At 41.9% G+C, this 22,940-nt stretch overlaps 1 protein-coding gene across 1 annotated transcript in view; it reads right to left on the bottom strand.

Annotated features, from left to right (window-relative positions):
- The window catches only part of LOC137503376 (venom protease-like), a 46,198-nt gene that overhangs the window by 4,289 nt on the left and 18,969 nt on the right, over nt 1–22,940 (bottom strand). Inside the window, exons 3-5 of the mRNA XM_068230957.1 lie at nt 22,480–22,613; nt 13,145–13,248; nt 2,621–2,880 (exon numbers count right to left, since the gene is read on the bottom strand). Coding sequence (XP_068087058.1) covers nt 2,621–2,880; nt 13,145–13,248; nt 22,480–22,613 — 498 coding nt within the window. The remainder of the gene's footprint in view (nt 1–2,620; nt 2,881–13,144; nt 13,249–22,479; nt 22,614–22,940) is intronic.

The following is a 22,940-nucleotide window of genomic DNA, read 5'->3' as shown; positions in this document are numbered from 1 at the left end:
GAGCAAGTGTCATGGGATAGCGGAGCACTGATGCGCAGGTATGTTGTCTGCGCACCACACGTCCCCTGTGCCAGCAGCAGTTGTATAGGAGACCTTGTGAGCAGTGGCTGTGCATGTGACAGGTCTAACATGGAACGTCGTCGTGAGGTGACATCGTTCGAACGGGGTATGGTGGTCGGTGCCCGATGGTTGGGAAGTGCGATTTCGGAAGTGGTGCGGGAATTCGGCTTCACACGATCAACCGTGTCCAGGGTGTATCGTGAATGGTTGAATGCGGATGTCACCGTCCATAACAGACGAACGACCGACCGTCCAGCCACCCTCTATGACCGTGACCGGCGACATGAGATGGATTGTCAATAGTGACAGACGGGCAACCGTGCAACAAATCACGGCTCAATTCAACACAGGCCGTGCTAGACACGTCTCCTAGTGGAAAATCCGTAGGAACATGTGTTCTATGGGGTATGGGAGCCGGCGCCGCACACGGGTGCCACTATTAACCCAAAGTCATCGGGCGCATTTATTGCCAGTCACCAGGGATGGACACTGGAACAATGGCGTGACGTGATATGGTCGGACGAATCACGATTTCAACTGCATCATGCCGATGGAAGGCACCGTGTATGGCGCAGACCACATGAAGCGATGGATCCCGCCTGCCTCGAAGGTGTGGTCCAGGGCGCTGGTGTCTCTGTTATAGTCTGGGGTGCATTTTCGTGGTATGGAATGGGCCCCCTAGTTGTTCTGGAAGAGACTTTGAATGGTACGCGGTATGCTGAACTGCTCGGAGACCATCTCCACCCATTTTTGGCCTGCCAGCGCCCAGACGGTTCTGCGGTGTTTCAAGATGATAACGCGCCTCCACATCGCTCCCACGTCAACCGGGAATGTTTCCAGGAACATGCAGAAGAGGTCCAACGACTGCCATGGCCACCCAGGAGCCCCGATATGAACCCTATCGAGCATATCTGGGATGTCCTGGAACGCAGGCTCCGTGCCATGGATCCTGCACTCACGAACAGACCAACATTGGAGGCCGCTCTGCAAACGATTTGGTGTCAGCTACGTCCGGAGGACTACCCGGGACTTGTTGACTCACTTCCACGGCGTCTCACTGCATTTCGCAGGGCCAGAGGAGGCCCCACACGCTATTAGTTGACTATCCCATGACATTTGCTACGTCAGTGTATACGCACGAGTACTGTATAATTATTATTAATGTAACAGTTACTATTGTACTGTATATACAGCTAGTGAGAAAACTGAAGTGAATGGGAGGATTTTTAAACAAAACAAAAGTAATAATAAAAAAGAGCAATGCAATATAAGTAAGATTTGTACATACCCAGTCAATGAGAGGTACAAACCGACACATTCCCATTTTCACACTAGGCAAATGCCGGGCCTATACCTTAATTAAGGCCAGGGCCGCTTTCTTCCCATTCCTGTCCCATCGTCGCCTTAACACCTGTATGTGTCGGTGCGACGAAAAACAAATTGTAAAATATATACTGTAGAATGTATTTTTGCATTTTTCAGCAGGATTCGGCGAGACACCTATGTTTCATTGCAGGAAATTCAGGAGTTTTTGGTGATAGAGTTATCAGTAACACCATAACGGTGTACGATCCCCTGATTTAACAGACTGTGTTTATTATCTCTGGTGATTATTAAAAGATAGTCCGGCTCCACAGCTAAATGGTTAGCGTGCTGGCCTTTGGTCACAGGTTTCCCGGGTTCGATTCCCGGCAGGGTCGTGAATTTTAACCATCATTGGTTAATTTTGCTGGCACGGGGGCTGGGTGTATGTGTCGTCTTCACCATCATTTCAACCTCATCATGACGCGCACACCTGCACCTGACGAGCCGAACTTATCCTCGGACACTCCCAGCACTAGAAGTCATACGCCATTTCATTAAAAATAAAGTGTTTAAAACTTTCGACGAACTGAAGGATGCCATTCCCCAAGAGATCGATTCGATTCCTCAAAATGAACTTAGAAGAATAATGAGTACCGTAGTTTAATATCAGAATGTCAAAATCGAAGGTAGGCAGTTTTAGCATCTCTTTTAATGGCATGGGTGAGTACTTTTAAGCCGGCCCCGTGGTGTAGGGGTAGCGTGCCTGCCTCTTACCCGGAGGCCCCGAGTTCGATTCCCGGCCAGGTCAGGGATTTTTACCTGGACCTGAAGGCTGGTTCGAGGTCCACTCAGCCTACGTGATTAGAATTGAGGAGCTGTCTGACGATGAGATAGCGGCCCCGGTCTAGAAAGCCGAGAATAACGGCCGAGAGGATCCGTCGTGCTGACCACACGGCACCTCGTAATCTGCAGGCCTTCGGGCTGAGCAGCGGTCGCTTGGTAGGCCAAGTCCCTTCAAGGGCTGTAGTGCCATGGGGTTTGGTTTGGAGTACTTTTAAAGCCCACTAGAATTTATCTTCAGGCAGTCACTCTAACATGCTCTCATATTGCCCAGCTAACAGGAAGCAATAGAACCCTTTGCATCACCTCAGCTGTAATTCTGTGTTAATTGGCTGACCTTGTATTATACCAGATTTATTTTAACCTGTCAAAAAGTTAAGAAAACTTTATTTTCATGAACAAGTACTGTACTAACGAAAATTCTTCACTCCCCATCCAGTTGCTTCCCCCACGTTGCCAATCAAGTCCTCTTCAATATTGAGACAGGCGGGTCGGACGTAGTTGTTGAATATTACATCCCGATCCAGCCTCAGAAGAGCTATATCATTGTACCTAGAAGGAGCCTTATATTCAGGATGAGGGATCTTCTCAACGACAGAGAACTGTTGAGGACGCGCGTCGTCGAGTGTGCTATTGTAATCCAAGTCCCCCAGGCGGACCCATCTCACTCCTTCACTGAAAGAATAAATAACAATATTATTTAATCTCATTTAAAAAAAAAAGCAACAACAGAATGTAGAGCAGAATGGTAGAAAGAAGGTGCGACAGGCTGGGTTACAAGGAGAATGGCCACAAAATAGAGTGCTTAGACTTCGCCGATGATATAGCTATTATAAGCAAAACTGTCCGCCTGTTTCCGTTTCTCGGTGGACGCAGTATTTTTTTATCTACCTCTTGGTACAGGCCAGAACAAAATTGTTTCCACCGAGGTCTCAGTCTCATTTATGGGTATGGAGTGGTGCTGATTACTGACATTTAGAGCAACAATAGTGCTGCAATAGCAATTTCCGGCCCACTACCTCACTCTTCATAAAGCCTGGTACATTTCCACCATCATCCCTTGCGGCATTTGATGATCCGTACAAGCTGAAGACTAAACAGACAAACAGAACAGAAGACCAGGGCAAAATGCTGCTGCGGAAGCTACGGAAATATTCTACACAAGAAAAGCCTGAAAAAAATCTCGTGAAACGTTTCAAATAAGAAACAACCAACAATGGATTAGAACACTGAACATGGAATAATAAAAAATGTAAACAAATTTAAATATCAAGGTTAGGAATGCCATATCACAAACCTGAAAAAGAGGACACAGTCTGACGGAATCTCTCCACCTTAATCACTGTTATCGGCTTCACTTTCATCACAGACCATTTCTCATTAATGTTTTTTTCTTTCTGTCCCATTCGTACTTATCTGAAGACTAGCTGATGTACCCGTGCTTCGCTACGGAATTCTATCTTGTATACAGAATTGTAGGTTAGGTAGTGTACACGTTGTGAGCAAGATTGTATTAAATTGCACAACTCTTACAGTTACCCTAGAAACGCGACGGGGAATTCACCAAACATCTTTTCTCATATGAAAACTGTGTTAGGGCATTTTCATTGCAAATGTAGGCCCACTTGCCTACCACCAGTCACAATCAGGCTGGGGAGTTTTCATTATAATGTCAGACACTCACATTCCATCTGCCTTTTTATATCCTCAGAAAGACTGTCTCATTGGTTTTCCCAGCTGAAATGAACATAGGTCATTACAATGATGTCAGTAGGAATGGCGTGATTAAAAGCAATGCTTTCATATGAAACGGTAGATCAAATGAAAAACCACACATTTTTTTGACTTTTAACGAACGCTACCAATCCGACAGTAGAAACTCCCAGAGCTGGATTGACCAAGCCGCAGACAGCCGTGATCCGTGAACACTTTTCGTTTTTCTTGCCGGGGGGGGGGGGGAGTCGAATAGTGCAGAGTCCCAGGGCAAAAACTATGTCTTTTTACTAATCTGTTTCCTAGGAGTACCCGATGAGTCGGAAAATCTCAATTCAATACAATGGCGGCGAAAAAATCTATCTGACTTGGAGGCAAATTTTTCCTCCAAGCCAGAGCACAAACCCCCTCTTCACTGCTAATTTGGGATAAAATGAATATAGAATTTAATAAAAGTGAAGAGGAAGAAGCTTTTATTAAGAAACGGCTCTTTTCCGGGTTGAATTTTGAGTTATTTAGTGAATTGTGGTGCTATAATTTGGAATAGGTCTAAATTGTAATTCTAGACCAGGACATACTACCACTACTACAACTGCTACTAAGTGAGCCTCTGCCTTAAGTGGGCACACTGCTGATTCAAAACAGCGCGTCAGAGTAGGGATCGAACAGCTGGAATACTATGATGAACCAGTATGTTACGTACCAACAGTATCAAAAAATGTGTGAACCAGAGGAATGGCATGCTAAAGAAGAAAGGTTTTTACTCCCCAGCCATTTCCTGCCAATATTCACTCAGACTGTTATACTTCGTACACAGCAATAATCCCATCTATCGGAGTTGAATGGAAGTATCAGAGACAAAGAACATCACAACAAACAATGGTCAATGTAATGTTATTGTTGATAAATTTTATGAGCTTTCGATATTGTAGGCCTTCATATTTAGTTTTCTTCCGACTCTGAAATACCACTCTTATCATAGTCAGTACGGTAACACAGAATAAAACACAAATGATTCGAAATTGTATTCTCTATAACTTTTGTTATGTAGTAATTTTGGATAGGGCCGATAACATAGGTATTTAAAAATTAAATTTTAGGCGCCTTCCCCTAAACTACAATTTTATCCAGAATGAATAAAATTGTTTATAGCCTAGACTGTAGTTTCTTATTCCCCGACTCTATGGGCCTATACCGATTTTCATTAAATTCTGTTAACCCATTCTCTCGGGGCTCGGCGTTGATATGGACTTAGTAACAAAAATACAAATTAATGAATATCTGTGTTATCATAGCCGGTACGGTAAAAAAGTATAAGACATAAATGGTCGGAAATTTAATTCTATATAACTTTAGTTATGTATTATTTATCGATAGGACCACTAATAATATAAATATTTGAGAATTAATGTTAGGCCTTCCCCTAAACTACCATTTCGCTCAGAGTTAATAAAATGATTTATAGCCTAGATTGTAGTGGTTCATACCCCGACTTTATATACCGGTACCGATTTTCATTAAATTCTCTTCAGCCGTTTTCTCGTGATGCGTGTACATACATACATACAGACAGACAGACAGACAGACAGACAGACAGACAGACAGACAGACAGACAGACAGACAGACAGACAGACAGACAGACAGACAGACAGACAGACATACAGACAGACAGACATACAGACAGACAGACAGACAGAAATTACGGAAAAGTAAAAAGTGCATTTCCTGATTACAGTGGGCATGACTGATACAGAAATACCATTCTTTTCAAATTCTGAGCAATGTACAGACAAAACTCTTATTTTATATATATATAGATGAAATCTTCTGTAAATGTATTTTGTTCTGCAACAAATAGTGGTGAAACTGGTTGCAACTAAAATGTTTGAAGTTATACTGCAAACACACTACACATTTCAGTCTCAATAAATTGTGAACCTGTTTCTGTCCTTGGTGCACTGTGATTTGAGCAATGGAAATATTCGCTCTGTGTTTGCATTATGACTTGGAATACAAAAGAATAATTCGTATTTACGGCAAACTAATACTTCATAAAACTTGCAGAACTCAATTTATACACAATTCATACACAGACACAACCTCTAAACAACGGTGAGCTGGAAAGAAGCTGTCTTTTTAAACTTGGTGGTGAAGTTGATAACTAAACACCGCGTGAAGTTTAAATCAATTCTTTAAACCCCACCGAAAGAGGACATTTGTCAAGTTGTTAAGCGCCCAGCTGAAATTGGTAAATTGTTGGTGCTTACCCCTTAAAGACCAGGTGTTCACATTTGTGTATGCCTTTTATACATTTCATTATATAATTGGTATGTTCCGAGCTGTCAGCGGAGAGATGGCGTGGAATGACATTAGTAGACGAATAAGTTTGTTTGGCGTCTTTAAAAGTACGAAAGATCACAATATGAAGATAAAGTTGGAATTCAAGAGGACAAATTGGGGCAAATATTCATTTACAGGAAGGGGAGCTGGGGATTGGAATAACTTACCAAGGGAGATGTTCAATACATTTCCAATTTCTTTCAATCATTTAAGAAAAGTCTAGGAAAACAACAGATAGGGAATCTGCCACCTGGGCGACTGCCCTAAATGCAGATCAGGTTTGATTGATTGATTGATTGATTGATTGATTGATTGATTGATTGATTGAAAATACCTACATTTTATAAGTCCAACACTCAAAATGTATCATACGTCATCATTATAGACTGTTAATGCCTTTCAGCGTTCAGTTTGCAAGCATTTGTGAATTATCTGAGCGCCTCAACAATCCTCCATTTGCAACTAGCTCTGTGGCCTCATTTAGTTTTGTATGTCTTATCACTAAATCATGAAAAACCGAGTCTGATCATCATCAAATTTGTATTCATCTTCTTCCTTGTCAATTTTTTATCAGGAACGCACGGTACATGCCGTATTCATTAAGAGCAATGTCATATAATTATCACGCGCGCCGAGAACTCCAAGCTCGCGGTGTTTTCATCTGCCAGGACGTGAGCGAACAGCTGTGCGTGACATAGGTGCAGGAGCAAGGCAGACTACCCCGCCCAACTCGTCAACCTACCTCATGGCGAGAACTGGATGCATCTGGAATCCATGAGTCACGCATTTGAGAAATTTTGATTCAGAAATTTACAAAACATTTCTTAAATAATGATCGTATCGCCTTGGGAGGTGCGCCATTCTGTAGCCAATCATAAGAACGTCTCCGTTGTCGAATCTCAAGAAAATCCATCGAGAGATTTTCAAGTAAATCCAGTTTGAAATGATTACGTTATCATATGACGTTTAGGCCTTGTCAGTATAAAAGACGAGCCTACTCAGCGATAGACAAACACCGAGGACGAGTTCGACAGCCGTAGTGGAAGGACGTGTTCCTCTCACTCGCTCTCTCTCCTCGCCAAGCGCTCTGTACTTTCGCAGTACTAGTACGGCAGCTGTACTTGTTAGTACATCTCCGAAAGAGCATTGTCTACTGTCTGTACTTTTAAGTACGCAGTACGAGCATTGTCAGGAAGCACTTTTTAGTGCTATTCTCTTTCAGATTTTTATTTCAGGAAGCGACAGGGATGATGGAACTTTGAGACGACCTACCAGAGAACTTCAAGGAAGCCGTAGGGGAGATTGTTCTCTGGGTCGACCACAGGACCGTCCCACTGAACCACGCCGCCCCTGCGCTGCTGGTGCAGTACCGACCTGAGGAGGACATCTACAGGGAGGCCTACCTCATCATCGAGCTCCTCACGAGGCTCGAGGGGGCCACAGGGAAGGAGCTCTCCCCCGACGCCGTCGAGAACATAGAGAAGTGGGCGATAATTATACGCCCCACGGACCCAGGCCAGATCAGCCGCTACGAGAGGAGCTTCTCTGCTTACTTTCAGGTCACCCGAATACCAGGCAAGAGAAACTACACTACCGACATCAGCAGCCAGGAGACAGCCACACAGACGGAGCCGAGGAACGAGGACGACGGCGGCGCGACCCCAGTTGGAAAGCTGTACTTTACGAAGTATACGCAGAACAACAAGGCCGCCAACCAGGATCGCCGACCTCCAACCAAGATGAAGTGGACGCAGACGCAGGCCTACCAGGAAGGGCCTGTTACCCGGGCGCAAACCAGGAAAGCGCCCGTGATGGTGGAAAGCAGCACAGCAGTGGAGAAGGACGCCCCTTGGCGTTCGGATGCTGCTGCCCAGGCCCAGCCTGCCTGCATGTCTGTCGAGCTCTAGACCTCAATGTGCGCCCCACAGGACAGGGAACGCAGTCGAGTGCTAGCACCGACCGACGCCGCCGCCGCCAGCCAAGAGAAGGAAGAAGACGGCAACGCAGCGGAGCCACCAGCTACCCCGGGGTCACCAGGCCGGAAGGAGGGCCACCAGGACGAGGCCTCTTCCCCTGCCGAGAAGAAACCCCCGGGAAGAAGAAGAAGACGACGCCGGACCAGGAAGCGAAAGGCGACGCCGGCCAATCAGGAGAGGACCGCCCAGCTGCAACCCAGGACTACTCCCGGGACAGCAGCCGACCGAGGAACCAATCAGGAGAGGACCTCAGCAGGTAGCGGCACTCAGGTGAGAACAGAACACCCCCTCAACAGCTCTTGCAGTGTTTCCGCTGTTTGAGGTGGGGCCACCGTCAGGTCAGCTGTGGGCTCCAAGTAAGATGCAACCGTTGTGGTGGTGATCACCATTACACGGCCTGCGCTACACTTAGGGAGGCGCCGGTGTGCGCCAATTGCGTGGGGGGCCACCCGGCCTCCCATCGCAATTGCCCTGTCTACCGGGCCATGGCGCGGGCAGAGAGGAAGGAGGCCCGACGCCATGTCCCACAATCAGCCTCGGCGGGCTTGGCCTCATTCTCCGGGATTGGAGACTGGGTACGAGGGACCTCAAGGGGGTCGGGCGGTGCGGCAGGCACTAGTGGCTATTGCCGCATGGCTCGGCAACCGGCACGGCCCGCGCTAGTCACAGCAGTGCCCAGAAGGACTGATCCCCTGAATAACTGGAATGGCGAGGAATAGGCTTATGACTGTGCATGATACCTATTCCCAACTAACACAATTACCTGGACCTCTCCAGAACCACATCCTTGCATGTGCTATCTACAAAATGTCAGGTTTTACATGTAGGCACCTTTCTATTTCTGCGTATGTGGTTTTGTCCTGACCCTTACTACCTGATTACACCACTATTGATACCCACCATCACATCTGGCCTGGTAGCATGCTGAGCATGGGGACAGGCAGATACTCCTGTAGTATCACACTTCCACTCCTCCCTGCTATCTTTCTCTTCTTAGAACTAATAGCATGTCGGAGGCCATGTAGATTGAGTCGATGGTCACGCGGGGTGAGCGGGCTTCGGGGGTCCCCCGAATAAAAAAAAAAGCTATAGACAAACATTCTTCAGCAAGGGCTCTGCCTGGTCAGACCCTGTGTTATTCTGTCCATCGGAAAGTAAAGTGAAGTGGCGTGGTGATTGTAAAATGCTACTTGTATAAATTATCACGCCGAGAATTGAACTTAGTGTAAGTCTTGAACTGTGGAACTTAATGTTTCTTCGATCAAAAACCAAATGAAGTGTTTAACTTATTTCGTTGCTGTGTAAGTGCTAAAACATTACTTAATGTTTCCGTAACTGTGATATTTGAACGTTTTGAGATATCTCATCGTTATTTGCATATTCCTTGCCATTCAGCAGTTAAGTGCTGACGCAAGTGCGATAACAGATATAACTTGAAAACAATATTCTTTCACTCATGGTTAACTAATGCAGATATCGAGCTCAAATAATAATAATAATAATAATAATTATTATTATTATTATTAATAATATTATTATTACATCATGTGTACATACGAGATGATCGTGTTGTTTTTGAGGTTATGTCATGAAACAGGCACTGTCTATAGACATTTATATCAGTTCAGTTAATGTAAATACCTGTAAATTAATATTATAATTTATTCTTATCTGAAAATATAAAATAATCCATAATTGTGAAACATGCTGCAACTTCCAGAATGGTAATAGGTGACAAGAACGATTGAGAATATTCCATCCATTGTAGACTGTATATTACTCACTCTAGAATTTTCAAGAAGATATATTTGTAAAGTAACTCTAGAAACTGGCCAGGCACGTATATAAGGAGACGATCTTGACGGTAAAAGTCAGTTAGTGTCTGGAAGTAGAGTTATGATGGTAAGCAGTCAACAGTTTTATTTGTGTTCCAAGGTTGTAACCATGTGCTGTGTTATTCAGTTGTTTCTTAATAATGGCGGCTTTGTTGACATTCTCGAAGTGAAGTGTTTTGTTGTGATACTGTAATTAAGGTTATGTGTGTGTTAATTTGTGAATATATGTAAATAAACATAATTGTACCAACTGACAGCATCTCGTGTGCGTTTATGTGGATACGTTAGTGCTCCTTAACTAGTGAAAACTTTGAGTACGATAGACTGTTTATTTAAAGATAAAAACTTCATTGTTCCGTATTGAAATTATTGATGTTAAAAATTAAATAATTGAAAAGGAGGTTCAACCTATTCAATACTTAAAAGAAGGAAATGCAGTAATCACATTCCTATTTAAATGGGACCGGTTTCGACCTTAGTCCAGGTCATCATCAGCCGTAAAAAGATGTACAATGTTTATGAATATTGGAGGTCAGTTTCACACTTTGATAGGCACAAAGACACGACACCACATTCTGTATGCACAAAGTCACAACACTATCAACTAATATACGAAGATCAAAAATAACTAGAAGTCGCAGACGAATAGATTTGTAGTAGAAAGCCGCTAGCTCCTGGTGATCAGCGCGGCACATTCAAGGTCATGCGCTGCGGTCGAACGCCAAAGTGGAGTGGAGAATGTTTTGAAGGTCTAGAATTTGTCACGGTTGCGGGAAGTTAAGTACGTATATAAAAATATACGACGCAAATCCGAATAATTGAGTGAGTACTTGTACTCCTGCTAAGTTCTGTGCCAACCGTACTGTGACTTAAACTGATAATCCAATACGGTGTTAATCTTAACTGGATTCGAACCGATTTCTGCACAGAATTGTATATAGTTCAGTGGCGGTGCGTTCTATATGTTCAGTGGTTCAGTGAACCCCCTAGAAATAGATAAGTCTATGTAAAATGGTTTATTACAGCCTATTCCTTTAATAAACTCTGTATATCCACGCGCGTAGCGGTATTTTTGACATCAACACTCTGTTGCTCTTCGGAACCAGCGAAGAGGTTCAATTTCACGACTGCGCGAGCGGGGCGTGAGACGTAAGGAGGGTGCACAAGGCGAGGGGCTGTGAGGAGCAGGGAAAACATAGCCCAGGAATCGCTGGCGACTGGATCAGCGATACACACGAGTTATATCGAGCAGTTCCGAAATTAGCCGAAGCAGGGTCAGAGCGCGCGGTTAAAAGTTTGCCGTATGTGGTAGGTTTTGGAGGGGTTTTAATTTGACGATTTTGCAATTCTGATGTAATTAACCGCAATGAGCCAGAATATTTCGGAAACTACGTTTTGTATAGCATCAATAGGCGTACGTAGCCTAAGTTTATGTAATTAATGAAACGTTTCATTAGTAAGTGGCGATTGTTTTAAGAGGAAGTACAACCATCCTCTACATAACACTAAACATAGAGAAGAAATGGAAGGGATCCTACACTTCGAAAATGAAGGTGTCGGCCAAATGAAGACAAAGGCCACGAAGGGCGTGAAAATTAAACACTCCCTGGGTCTCGAGTGCCCTATCCCGTCGGGGTAGTAAAAGAACAAGACTTGATCAAGGGAGATCGGATAGGATAGATGAAAGTGAGGAGCCTGGTGCAAGTAAATGGAAGCAATGCCAGGACTCAGCTAAGGGCACCGTGGTTGCCAACCCACGCTCCCAAGTTGAGAGCCCCTGGAGCTTTTTATTAGTAATGCGTGTTTTACGAAAAGTAAGCAGCAAAATACGTCAATACATAAATAACAGTAGTCTGCCTAACATGTTCTTGAAGAAGTTATTTGTACGCAAGCAACGTCTCCAAAATCAGAAGAAATTGGATCAACTTTAAGTAATTGCACCTCATATTCTCCGTCTTTCATCTTAATTGTTTTGGTAACTTCTTCGAGCTGTAGCCGTGTCCCTTCAAAGGAAAGTCGCGTTTCTAATCAAGCAATGTCACTATTTTACATCTACGTAAACATCAAGTAACAATAAATCTCAACACGTTATTTTCGACAGCAGTGAACCCCCAGACGCTTTATCCACGCGCCGCCACTGATATAGTTGCTTCTAAATATTCGTCAGTGGTCTTGTTATTTTATGAATCTCACTGTGCTAAGAGTGACTAATTATTTCATCGCTATTAGCAATTTGTCGTACAGATAAACTCTTTAATAGCTCCTTTTTGTGTGTCAAGTGGGACAGTATTATTTTTACGTTGTAGCAAGTAACCACAGACAGTGTATAGCAAATGAACTATGTTTAGTTTCATTGTTTTTCAGTGGCAAATAACCATAAACTGTGTTCCATCATTATTTCATTTTTTGGTAACATTTTTGTTTCTTAAATCAATGTTATCCGCATTTTCAGCGTTAACATTTTGAAATGGCATTCATTCATTTATATCTGCAAGTGTCAAGTGAAGTTTACTGGCATATTCCAAACAACGTGTTGCCTGCCTATATACGTAAATGAAAGGCAATACTGTGCAGATTTTGATGACAAGTGATTGTGAACGTGTCGAAGGACTGTACAACTGTGGACACTCGTATGAAGCTAAACCACGAGTGATTACCCCGCATCAAGATCGCCGTAGACCTTCAAGAAATTCGAGATCTTTAGGTATGAGGTACCTTCGATTCCAAGGTGGCGAGTGGACTTGGGTGCTCGAGTCCAATTCCATGGTGACGAAAGGACCCTGAAGCACGAGTTGCCTGGAAAACCATTCTGGAAGACGATTCGTGAGATGGCGGTTCACTGTACCAAGGTGATGTGAATTTCAAACTTGCCAAAATTTTGAATAAACCAAGAGTTCAAGGTACATATTCACTTATTGAAGATAGAACCTATCCTCCTGTACCAAGCCCTAGCTATTTTTGCCTAGGAAGCGCCTTGAGAACATTAATTCATGCTCTTTTCAAAGAACAAATTAGTACGATCTATCTTTGACTGGTACAATATAGACTTCAAGAACTGTTGGGTATGAACTTACGCTGCTGCAAGGCAGTGGCCGGCAGTGAGCACGAATCTGCTGCTGATGAGAGCTCCTCCGCACAGATATTTTATGGAGTTCTCTTCTCCATAACCCAGAGCAGCCTGCAACATAAGTACGCTACTTTAAATACAGTGGGAAATTTAATTAATGAACGTAGGTTTTCGTGACTCATTTTATTTAAATAAATAAATAAATAAATAAATAAATAAATAAATAAATAAATAAATAAACTGGATTAAAGCCACTTATATATATTTAAGAAAGCTCAGCTTTCTGCTAAATTGCATTGGCCTTCATCCGGGTCATGTGAAGGTCTGCCTCGACACTGAGCAAAGAAATTTTTCGAAGGAATGTGGAAGTCACGACCGTACTATCCACGCCCCCGCGCTGTGCTGTGATGGTTGGGAGGGAAGTTACTGATTCACCGCCCTCTGTCGACAGTTTGTTGAGTTCGTCGCGCTGTGCCATGGCGGTGTTATCAAATACACTATAGACAATACTGGACACTTCCATAATATTCTCCTGTACCAAACTGAGAGACAAATTGACAGTGGCGTGCTTGACGACCCGACGTTAAATATCAGGCGGCAAATTTGAAACTACAAAATTTGCATGTTTGAATTGATTAATAACGAAACTAAATAACGATTTTTTGCAGATTTCTACTACGAAAGTTGAATGTTAATATTGATAGAAATAATGAAACTCAATAATGATTTTCGTTTTGTCCGAATCCTTGGCTGAATGGTCAGCGTTGAGGCTTTTGACTCAGAGGGTCACTCACTCACTCACTCACTCACTCACTCACTCATCGCGGAACCAATACTACTGGACACAAAGACATTAAATTTTGGGGATATATTTATATTAGGGTGTAGGTGCTCACTAAGGGAGGAAATTTGGAATTTCCATTGCTAAGGGGTGAAAAGGGGGGTGAATTTTTCAAATGGGGATATCTATATCTTAAAACTTGAAATTTTACAGACGTACAAATAGGTATTTGGAATCTCCTTTGAAAATAAAGAAACACGTATTTTTGTGTTTTTGGAAAGTCGAACAAATAGGGGTAAACAGGAGTGAAAAATGTGTGAATTTTTAAAAAGAATATATTTGCAAATTATTTCAGACACATAACATGTTACAGACCTGACAATTGGTATTTGTGAGTGTAAAGAAACATACATAATTTGTTTTCGGAAAATCCACTCAAGGTGAACTGAAAAAGAGGGTGAATTTTTAAAATGAGCATATCTACAGTACATCTCAAAATCATAACATGTTACAGACGTGAAAACCGGTATTTTTAATCTCTTTTAAAAATAAAGATATAAGTTTCTTTTGTTTTCGTAAAATCCACTTAAGGGGGGGTGTGAAAGAATAGAAAAATTATTTGAATTTTTTTGTATGAGTATATGCCAAAAACTAAAGACGTTGCAGAAGTGAAAATTGGTATTTGGAAAAAAACACGTATTCTTTAGTTTTCGGAGAATCCACTTTACGGGGGAGGGGGTGTAAGAATTGAAAAAGTTGAATTAATTGTATGAGAATACTTATATCTCAAAAAACTAAACATGTTACAAACATGAAAATTGGTGTTTGGAATCTCCTTTGAAAATAAGGAAACACACATTTTTGAGGGGGGAGATGGTCTTGTTGGGGTGGGTTGAAAATGGAGTTGAATTCTTTTTATGAGGATACATATATTTAAAAAAATGAAGATGTTAAAGTCGTGATAATTGGTATGTGGAGGCTTCTTTAGAAATAAAGAAACACGTATTATTTGTTTTCGGAAAATTTACTTAAGGGGTGAAATGAAGTGGAAAAATTGAATTCTTTTCATGGAGAAAGTTATATCTCAAAAACTGATGTTACAGACGTGAAAATTTGTATTTGGAATCTCCTTTAAATATAAAGAAATTATAATTTTTGGAGGTGGAATCAACCTAACGGATGGGGGTGTGTGTAAAACGAGTTGAATTCTTTTTATGAGGACACATACAGTATATCAAAAATTGAAGACGTTACAGGCATGAACATTTTTATTTGGAATCTCCTTTCAAAGTAAAGAAACACGAATTCTTTCGTCTTCGGACAATCCACTTAAGGGGGGTGAATGAATTGAAAAATTATTTTGAGTTCTTTGCATGAGGATACTTATATCTCAAAAGCTTATGATGTTAAAGACGTGAATGTTGGTATTTGGAATCTCCTTTAGAAGTAAAGAAACACGCATTTTTAGGGGGGGGGGAGGTAAATCAACTTGGGGGAGGGAGCGGTGTAAAAGGAGTTTGATTCTTTTTATGTGGATACATATATCTCAAAAACTGAAAATGTTAGTCATGATAACTGGTATTTGGAAGCTCCTTTATGAATAAAGAAACTCGTATTTTTTGTTTTCGGAAAATTCACTTTAGGAGAGAGTGTGAACTTTTTATGGAGAAATTTATGTCTCAAAAACTGAAGCTGTTACCGACGTGAAAGTTGGTAGTTTGAATTTTCTTTGAACTTAGCCGCGGGATACGTTGTTGTGAAAGGAGCATCCATTTTTGCATCGTTACTTGATGAACACCCTGTGTCTTCTTCATGTTTCGTACCCACGAGACAAGAGCATCGAAGTCGAATTGCAATCTCTTTGGGCAGGAAAGGAATCCAGATTTATAAGATCCTAGGGGAGAGTTTTGGATGGATTCGAGCATACTCGCGGCTAATTTCTAAAATACGACAATTATCCATGTGTAAATTAAACTTGGATTGGTAGAGTGAAACGCCTAGTAAATTGAAAGCAATTGTGATATAATCAAATCTCTTCTGGTTAAAAATGAAAAGATTGTGCTAGACCGTGGGAAGATTCGAAGCTACACTTGTATGTCGTCATAGAGAGGGAAAAGCATTTTTTCAACCCCCGCTTCAGTGTTTTAGACCAATTAGAGGCAAATTAAAATGAAAAAAGATGAGATTCATATTCCTCGATTTTTTCTGAACATTAGGGACACCAACACCAGAGATGAGACCCGTGGAATAATGATATTGTGTAATGTGATGCAATCTTCCTACCACTTTTCACGTGCTAAAAGCCTAGATATACTCAGGGTGACGAGAGAGCAAGATTCTTCGGTGATACGCGAGTCCAGGACTGTGTCGCTCTGAGCCAATTATTTATGTGCGGTTGATAAATTGAACATTGAAGACTGGTTATTGGTAAGAGTGAAACACCAGTCTATGGTAAGGACTGTCGGTGTGTGATATAAAATAAATAGTCATATTCGTGTAAATATTAAATTTGCCCGCGTTTGGTAATGAAACGACAAACGGCACGGTGATATTAATACAGTTCTTTGCCTGTTAAATGTGTCAGGTGGTGTAAATATTGAAATATGAATAAGAAGAGAAATTGATAATAATTTTTGTGTGGTAAATGTACAGTATTGCATGTAAATATTATGTAAAGTTATGAGTATTCAAGAGGAAACATGTGAGATAAACTTGATTATTCACATATATTTGGTATATGTGTAGAATGTAAGAAAATAAAATGTTAAAATATTGTTAATTAAGAATCTCCTCTAAAGTGTGCATAGTTTGTATCAACATGGTGTGTTAAGCCTTAATTGGGCGGTCGGCGAAGGCAATGTCTGAGAACGTGCCATTGTTAAGCAGAAATCCAGTTGGGTGACATGATTTGTATTCTTTGAAGTGTATTCTGAATTGTTAGGTTCTGTGTAAATAAGGGCCGAAGTTTCAGGCCGATAGTTTGTTTTTTTCTTTCTTTGCTTTGGGTTTAAATATTCAATGCTGTGTTGCACAGAGATGTTATGAGAAGTCTACGCACGTTTTATGCTGAAATCCAAAAATTTCAGACAATTATGTTAAATCGGATTAAAGAAGGTATTGGGTAAAGATAAGTTTTGTGAGTATCGGGCAGAGATATCATACTGTCTAAATTAAGTCAAGATCGGTATGATTTTCCTTGTCATTTAAAGTTTGATGTTTGCTAGAAGTTTGTTTCAAGAGTTACGCAATTTCAGTACGATGATGGATCCATGAAATAAGACACGATATTAAAATGAAAAATATATAAAAATTAGATTAAAATAGGCCATATAATATTCTATAAGAAACTAATCTGAGATCGTATAGACATCCAATAGCCATGATGAGAAAGGACGAATCAGAAGAGACAATGTTAAAATAAATGAGTTCAGTTGGATTCCAGAATGGAAATGCCCCGAGGGAGAATCGAACTCAGAGTGTTGATGCCGGTAAGATGAAATGCCCTGAGTAAATAATGTGTTGGAATGCCGTGGGAAGCACGTGCAATGTCCAGGGTTCGAGAATTGTTTGGTTTTAGGAATCGTGATCTCAGAAGGGTAGATGTTATGAAAAATAAATTCAATTGAAATTAGTATATTATAATCTGGCTTGTTCCTTGCAGATTCACCGCAGGTAGAAAATTGACAGGTGTTACGGGATGACTGATAAACCGTTAGGTGGAAGGGTGAGATAATTTTAGAATACTGCGAGCCCGTTATTAGGCGACTGTCTGTAAAATTTAAGAGGTCGAAGGAAGTGATAATATTATGTAAACCTTGTAATTGATAGAGATGATATTTTGTATAGTGGATTAATGGCAGTGGCGGTTTCTGGTATAGCGCAATGGAGCAGTGAACCTCCAGTTTATATCAAATTGTACTAAACTACGTAATTTTCATAACTCCCTTGTCAATCTCGAAGTTCTTGCTAAGTCATCTATCCGTAATATACCCGTGCTGGCTTTCAATTCATGTGAGCTGCGCAAGGTCCGTGCCTGGATACTCGTCTGGAATGAACCCCCTTGCAAGGCGATCTCTCCGTCCGTACCTAGGCGAAGGGACTGGCGAGGTGCCGGGGGACGTCGGCCAGCACTAAAGCAAGACCAGGATATCGCGGAAAGGGATATCTGTGCTTTACGCATGCGCAATATGCCACTCTCTCAAGTCTCTCACAAGTCGTGTTGTTGGGGTATGTGCCTGCCATCTGCTGCCCTTACGGGAATTTAACTAGGCAGCAGAGTAGTGCACGTAACTAGCGCTAGTGTTAAAAAGCATCATTACTACCGAAAGTCACATTAAACTGCCAAATTCCGGTATATCTTGTCCCAAATATATTAATACCTATTAAACATCTATTAATTTTGCCTTCTTTGGAATAATTACTTTGTGGAGAAAAACTTAAAAATCATCGAGGCAAAGAATAGCGGCAAGGTAATACCAAAAAAAACTTTTAAATATAGTTATTACTATTCCCGTGACGACATCGGAAGCAGAAAGGTGCTCAACCCTGAAGAGAATAAAGACTTTCTTGCGCAGCACAATGACCGAGGATAGACTTAATGCTCTTGCTATGTTGTTAGTTGAAAGGGACTTGGTTCGAGACTCTGCGGACTTCAATGAAGCAGTTATAGATAAGTTTGCGTCCTCCAAGGAGCGCAGGATGGATTTTTTTTGTATAAGCTGTTTGCATAGGATAAGTTGATTGTGAAACATTTCTTATTTTGGATGTGGTAAATTTCGGCATGTATTGTCCGCTTCCCTCGTATTTGATCACATTTTTAAAACTCCTGTCAGCTTATTTTAGAAGGTTACGGCCCTCCACGGAAGAGGTGGTGTGGGTGAGGGAGAAAGGAGAGGTTGGGGGAGGAGCAACTATTTTTCTTTTGTTGAACCCCCAGTGATGAAAGTCACGCGCCGCCACTGATTAATGGTTTTTGAGAAATGGAAGAGTTGGTACGCGAAATCTCGACACAACTGATTGTTAGGGCAGTAGATTTTTAATGTGTATTGTGGCGAATTTACTGAATTTATTGAATGATAAGCTTATTTGAGTGCAGCTCTATCTCTATGGCGATGACCTGTGAAAGACTTATGTGCTCGTCTTGTAAGGGAAGCCATAAATACCATCAACAGGGAAGACGGCTTCAAGTTATCAAATACATGGAGACCTGTACGCCAGTAATACATGCATAACACCAAATACAGTAGAGACAATACGCGACACTTCCGGATTTAGCCTTGTTAAAATGGGAGACAAGTCGCAAGTGGCTTGACCTGAAAATTCGCGCTAAATTCAAATATCAATGGAAATGTATATACGGAAATGGATAAATAAATTACGTCTAGAAAGAAAGTGTTACTACTAAGATATTAACTTCAAAGTTGCTAAAGCAATTCTGGATGGATGGATGAATGAATGAGAATTATTTAACAAGTTATTATTTAAAAACTGAAATTAGACATATAATCAAGATGTGAAATGGACTGCTGTGAAAGGGCTTGATATTTCATTTATGCATTACTTTTTTAGCTTTAGAATTCCTGCCTGAACGTTCGCGGCTAGATTTTTCTTTTTTCTCATTTAAAAACATTGTATCAACATATTAAAACACTTGTCAACAAAAATATCGGCACATTCCTTCACACATGATTCAATGAATTTACATTTAAGAGCTGGACAATATTCCTTTTAACTTGAAGTCTACTAACAGAAAGAAAATCTATACATTTTTCCTCAAAAACATTCAAACTTTCCCTATAAGCAATACTTGCCATAACGCCATTACATTAGGGTAAAGCAAGTTTGCATCATCATATTGTTTCAACAAAATATGTACATTTCTTAAATCACCCATATTTTCTTCAGTGCTTGACAACGCATTACGGCATTCCAAATGGGGTAACTTGGAACACAACCAGCCACACTCATATGCATATGTATTTTCTTGAACTAAATAAAACCCACAGATCACACCTACAACAACACATCGGTATTGAAGGTTAACTGCTGCACTATACAATAAAATATGCGTATTATATTTTAAGCTAGTTAAAATATGGGTCGAGCAGGTTAGAAGATTATGAAGTACTATAAAAATCTCTTTGTCACTGGAAGAATATATACGCAAACACAATATTACTTACATTTTCTTGTCACGAGGGAACGGAAGAAAGACCGCGCATTCTTCTCTGCTTCATAGTTACTGCAACCAAACACAGTACATACCTTTCCCCTCATGTTGAGAGTAGATATCAAGGAATGACACACGCTATTTAATTATGTCAACTCACTGAAAACGCATAAATAACAGCAAAAACTTCACACACAAATACACGTGCTCTTATGACAGAATCAGTAGTTCTCAGGTCAATACGCTAGAGAGAGCTCTAATAGCTGTCCCTCGATATCTCGCTGAGTGTCGCGTAATGTCTCTACTGTATTTGATAACACCATCATGGCACAGCGCGACGCACTCTACAAACTGTCGACAGAGGGCGGTGAATCAGTAAACACTCCTCTCCACCACCACAGCACAGCGCGACAATCCCCGAATCCAGTTAGTGGGGAGGCCGTGTGGATAGTACGGTCGTGACTTCCATATTCCTTCGAATAATTTCTTTGCTCACTGTCGGAGCAGACCTTCACACGCCCTGATGAAGGCCAATGCAATTTGGTGGAAAGCTCGGCCTTGTCAAATATACACTGAAAGAAAAAAAAAAAATGGAAATTGCAACGCCCAGAAGGAGTAGTGCTACATTGCTGCAATTGAACATGCAGAACGAGTATTCGGTTGTGCTTCGATGATTACACGTCCAGGTCCCTCTGACCGCAAGTTTGGACAACAGTCAATACAGGATGTGCCCACCACGAGCTGCATTACATTGAATTCGTCGAGGCATGGAGTCAATAAGGCCCTGGATCGCTTTCTGAGGAATTGTGGCCCATGCTTGCTGCACTGCATGCGTCAGTTGTTCCAGAGATGTAGGTGGCTGAGGACGATTGGCCAGTTGTCGACCCATCATGTCCCACACATGTTCAATAGGACTGAGGTCCGGGGATCTGGCGGGCCATTCTAAGGTTGTGATGTCGTGGAGAGCTTCTCTGGAGATGCGTGCAGTGTGAACCCGGGCATTGTCCTGCTGAAACATCCCATTAGCAATGTTCGCCATCTTAGGGACAACCACTGGATTTAGTAGCCTATCAACGTACTGTCGAGCAGTCATAGTTCCCTCAAAAAGCACTAATTGCGATTTCACATTAAATCCAATAGCTCCCCAGACCATAATGCTTGGTGTTGGCCCTGTGTGCCTCTCAACAATAAGATCTGGGCGGACCCTCACGTCGGCGCACACGATTCCGGCGATCACTGCGGGCAAGACAGAAGTGCGATTCATCACTAAAGACGACCCTATGCCATTCGTCGACCCACGTCGATCTTTCTCGACACCAGGCCAGCCTTACACGTCGCTGTTGTGGGGTCAATGGAATACGTTTTGCAGGGACACGGGCTCGTAAGCCAGCTGCACGCAAGCGATTACCAACTGTTTGTTGTGTAACATGGGGTGCCACAGCTGCTCGAATTTGCGCTGCTGTTGCATGGGCTTCCACCCGGGCCATCCGAATGATGCGGCGATCCTCTCTTACAGTTGTCTGTCGCGCTGGGCCTGTGCCAGGTCTACGAGTGTGGGTACCTTCATTTGACCACTGCTGCCATACACGTTGTACCGTAGATGCCTGTCGGCCAACACGTGCAGCGACAGTCCTTAGTGATAATCCAGCCTCACACAGCCCAATTATCCGAGCCCTCTAAAACGGCGACAGTTGTTGATAGCGTGCTCTTCTCTGTCGTCGAGGCATGTTTGACGGGAAACACTTCACTGCACAGACTGCAAGTCAACTACGCTACACCAGAGTCCGTATACTGGAGTTGATTCCTCCACGACCAATCACGTGGGGAGACCTGTGGCAACAATCCAATGGGTCTGAAACTTTGATCGTTTATATACCTACATCGCATCGTTCCATATCTTGAAAATCAACACAAACGACCAATGCCTTCGTGGTGTTGCAATTTCCATTTTCTTAAGTCTATATAAAAGTGGCTTTAATCCAGTTAGCACATTTTTTCTTTATTTCAATACAGTGGGAAATTTCTTTGTGGGAGAAGAATATTTTAGAACAAGATGATTTCCTATGTTTTCACTTTTTATCTTTTTGGCCCTATCCTCCAAAAACAGCCTCAAAGACAAACTGACCGTACTTATTTAGATGTAGAATTGGTGTTCCACGTCTTAAAGGAGTATCCACTGCTATAGCGTCAGTGCTATTACCTGCTCTCCTTGGAGGCCCAGCTTCGATTCCTGGTACTGGCAGACATTTAAGTTTGGTAGGAGGGCTGATATGTGATTAAAAACGCTCATGCAACTTACCTCCATTGGATGTGTGTCCGAATAGCCACTGTGGGACGACAGCAGTCGTAACAAAAAGTTTTAAAACCGTGTACCTAGGCCTGATACTCTTACCATGTGTGGGAACTCCCTCGGCCTGGCATCCTCTCCACCCACAACACCAGGGCCGTCGTAATAGAACTCCTCACATTCTTCTGGTAGGGATGTGTTCCTCACTTGTAACATGATCTTGTAGTTCTCGTTACAAGCTGAACAGAAGAGTTGTTAGATAGTGATTAAATCGATGATTTTGATCTCCAGTTACTTAGGAATTAATAATAATAATAATAATAATAATAATAATAATAATAATAATAATAATAATATACCAACAATTTGAAAACATCACCACCACAATGAAAAAGAGGAGATTGACGTTCTACGAACATATTAAAAGGATGGATCGGAGAGACTCCCCAACAGGATCCTCACCTTCCAGGAGAACAGGAAGACACAAGTCCCATGGGTAAAAGAAGTCCACCGAGGTTTAGAAAAATGTGGGATCACGGCAGAAGAAATAACAAACAGAAAAATCT

This window comes from Anabrus simplex, chromosome X, assembly GCF_040414725.1.
Source record: "Anabrus simplex isolate iqAnaSimp1 chromosome X, ASM4041472v1, whole genome shotgun sequence".
NCBI lineage: Eukaryota > Metazoa > Arthropoda > Insecta > Orthoptera > Tettigoniidae > Anabrus > Anabrus simplex.
This window is presented reverse-complemented; position numbering and strand designations above follow the sequence as displayed.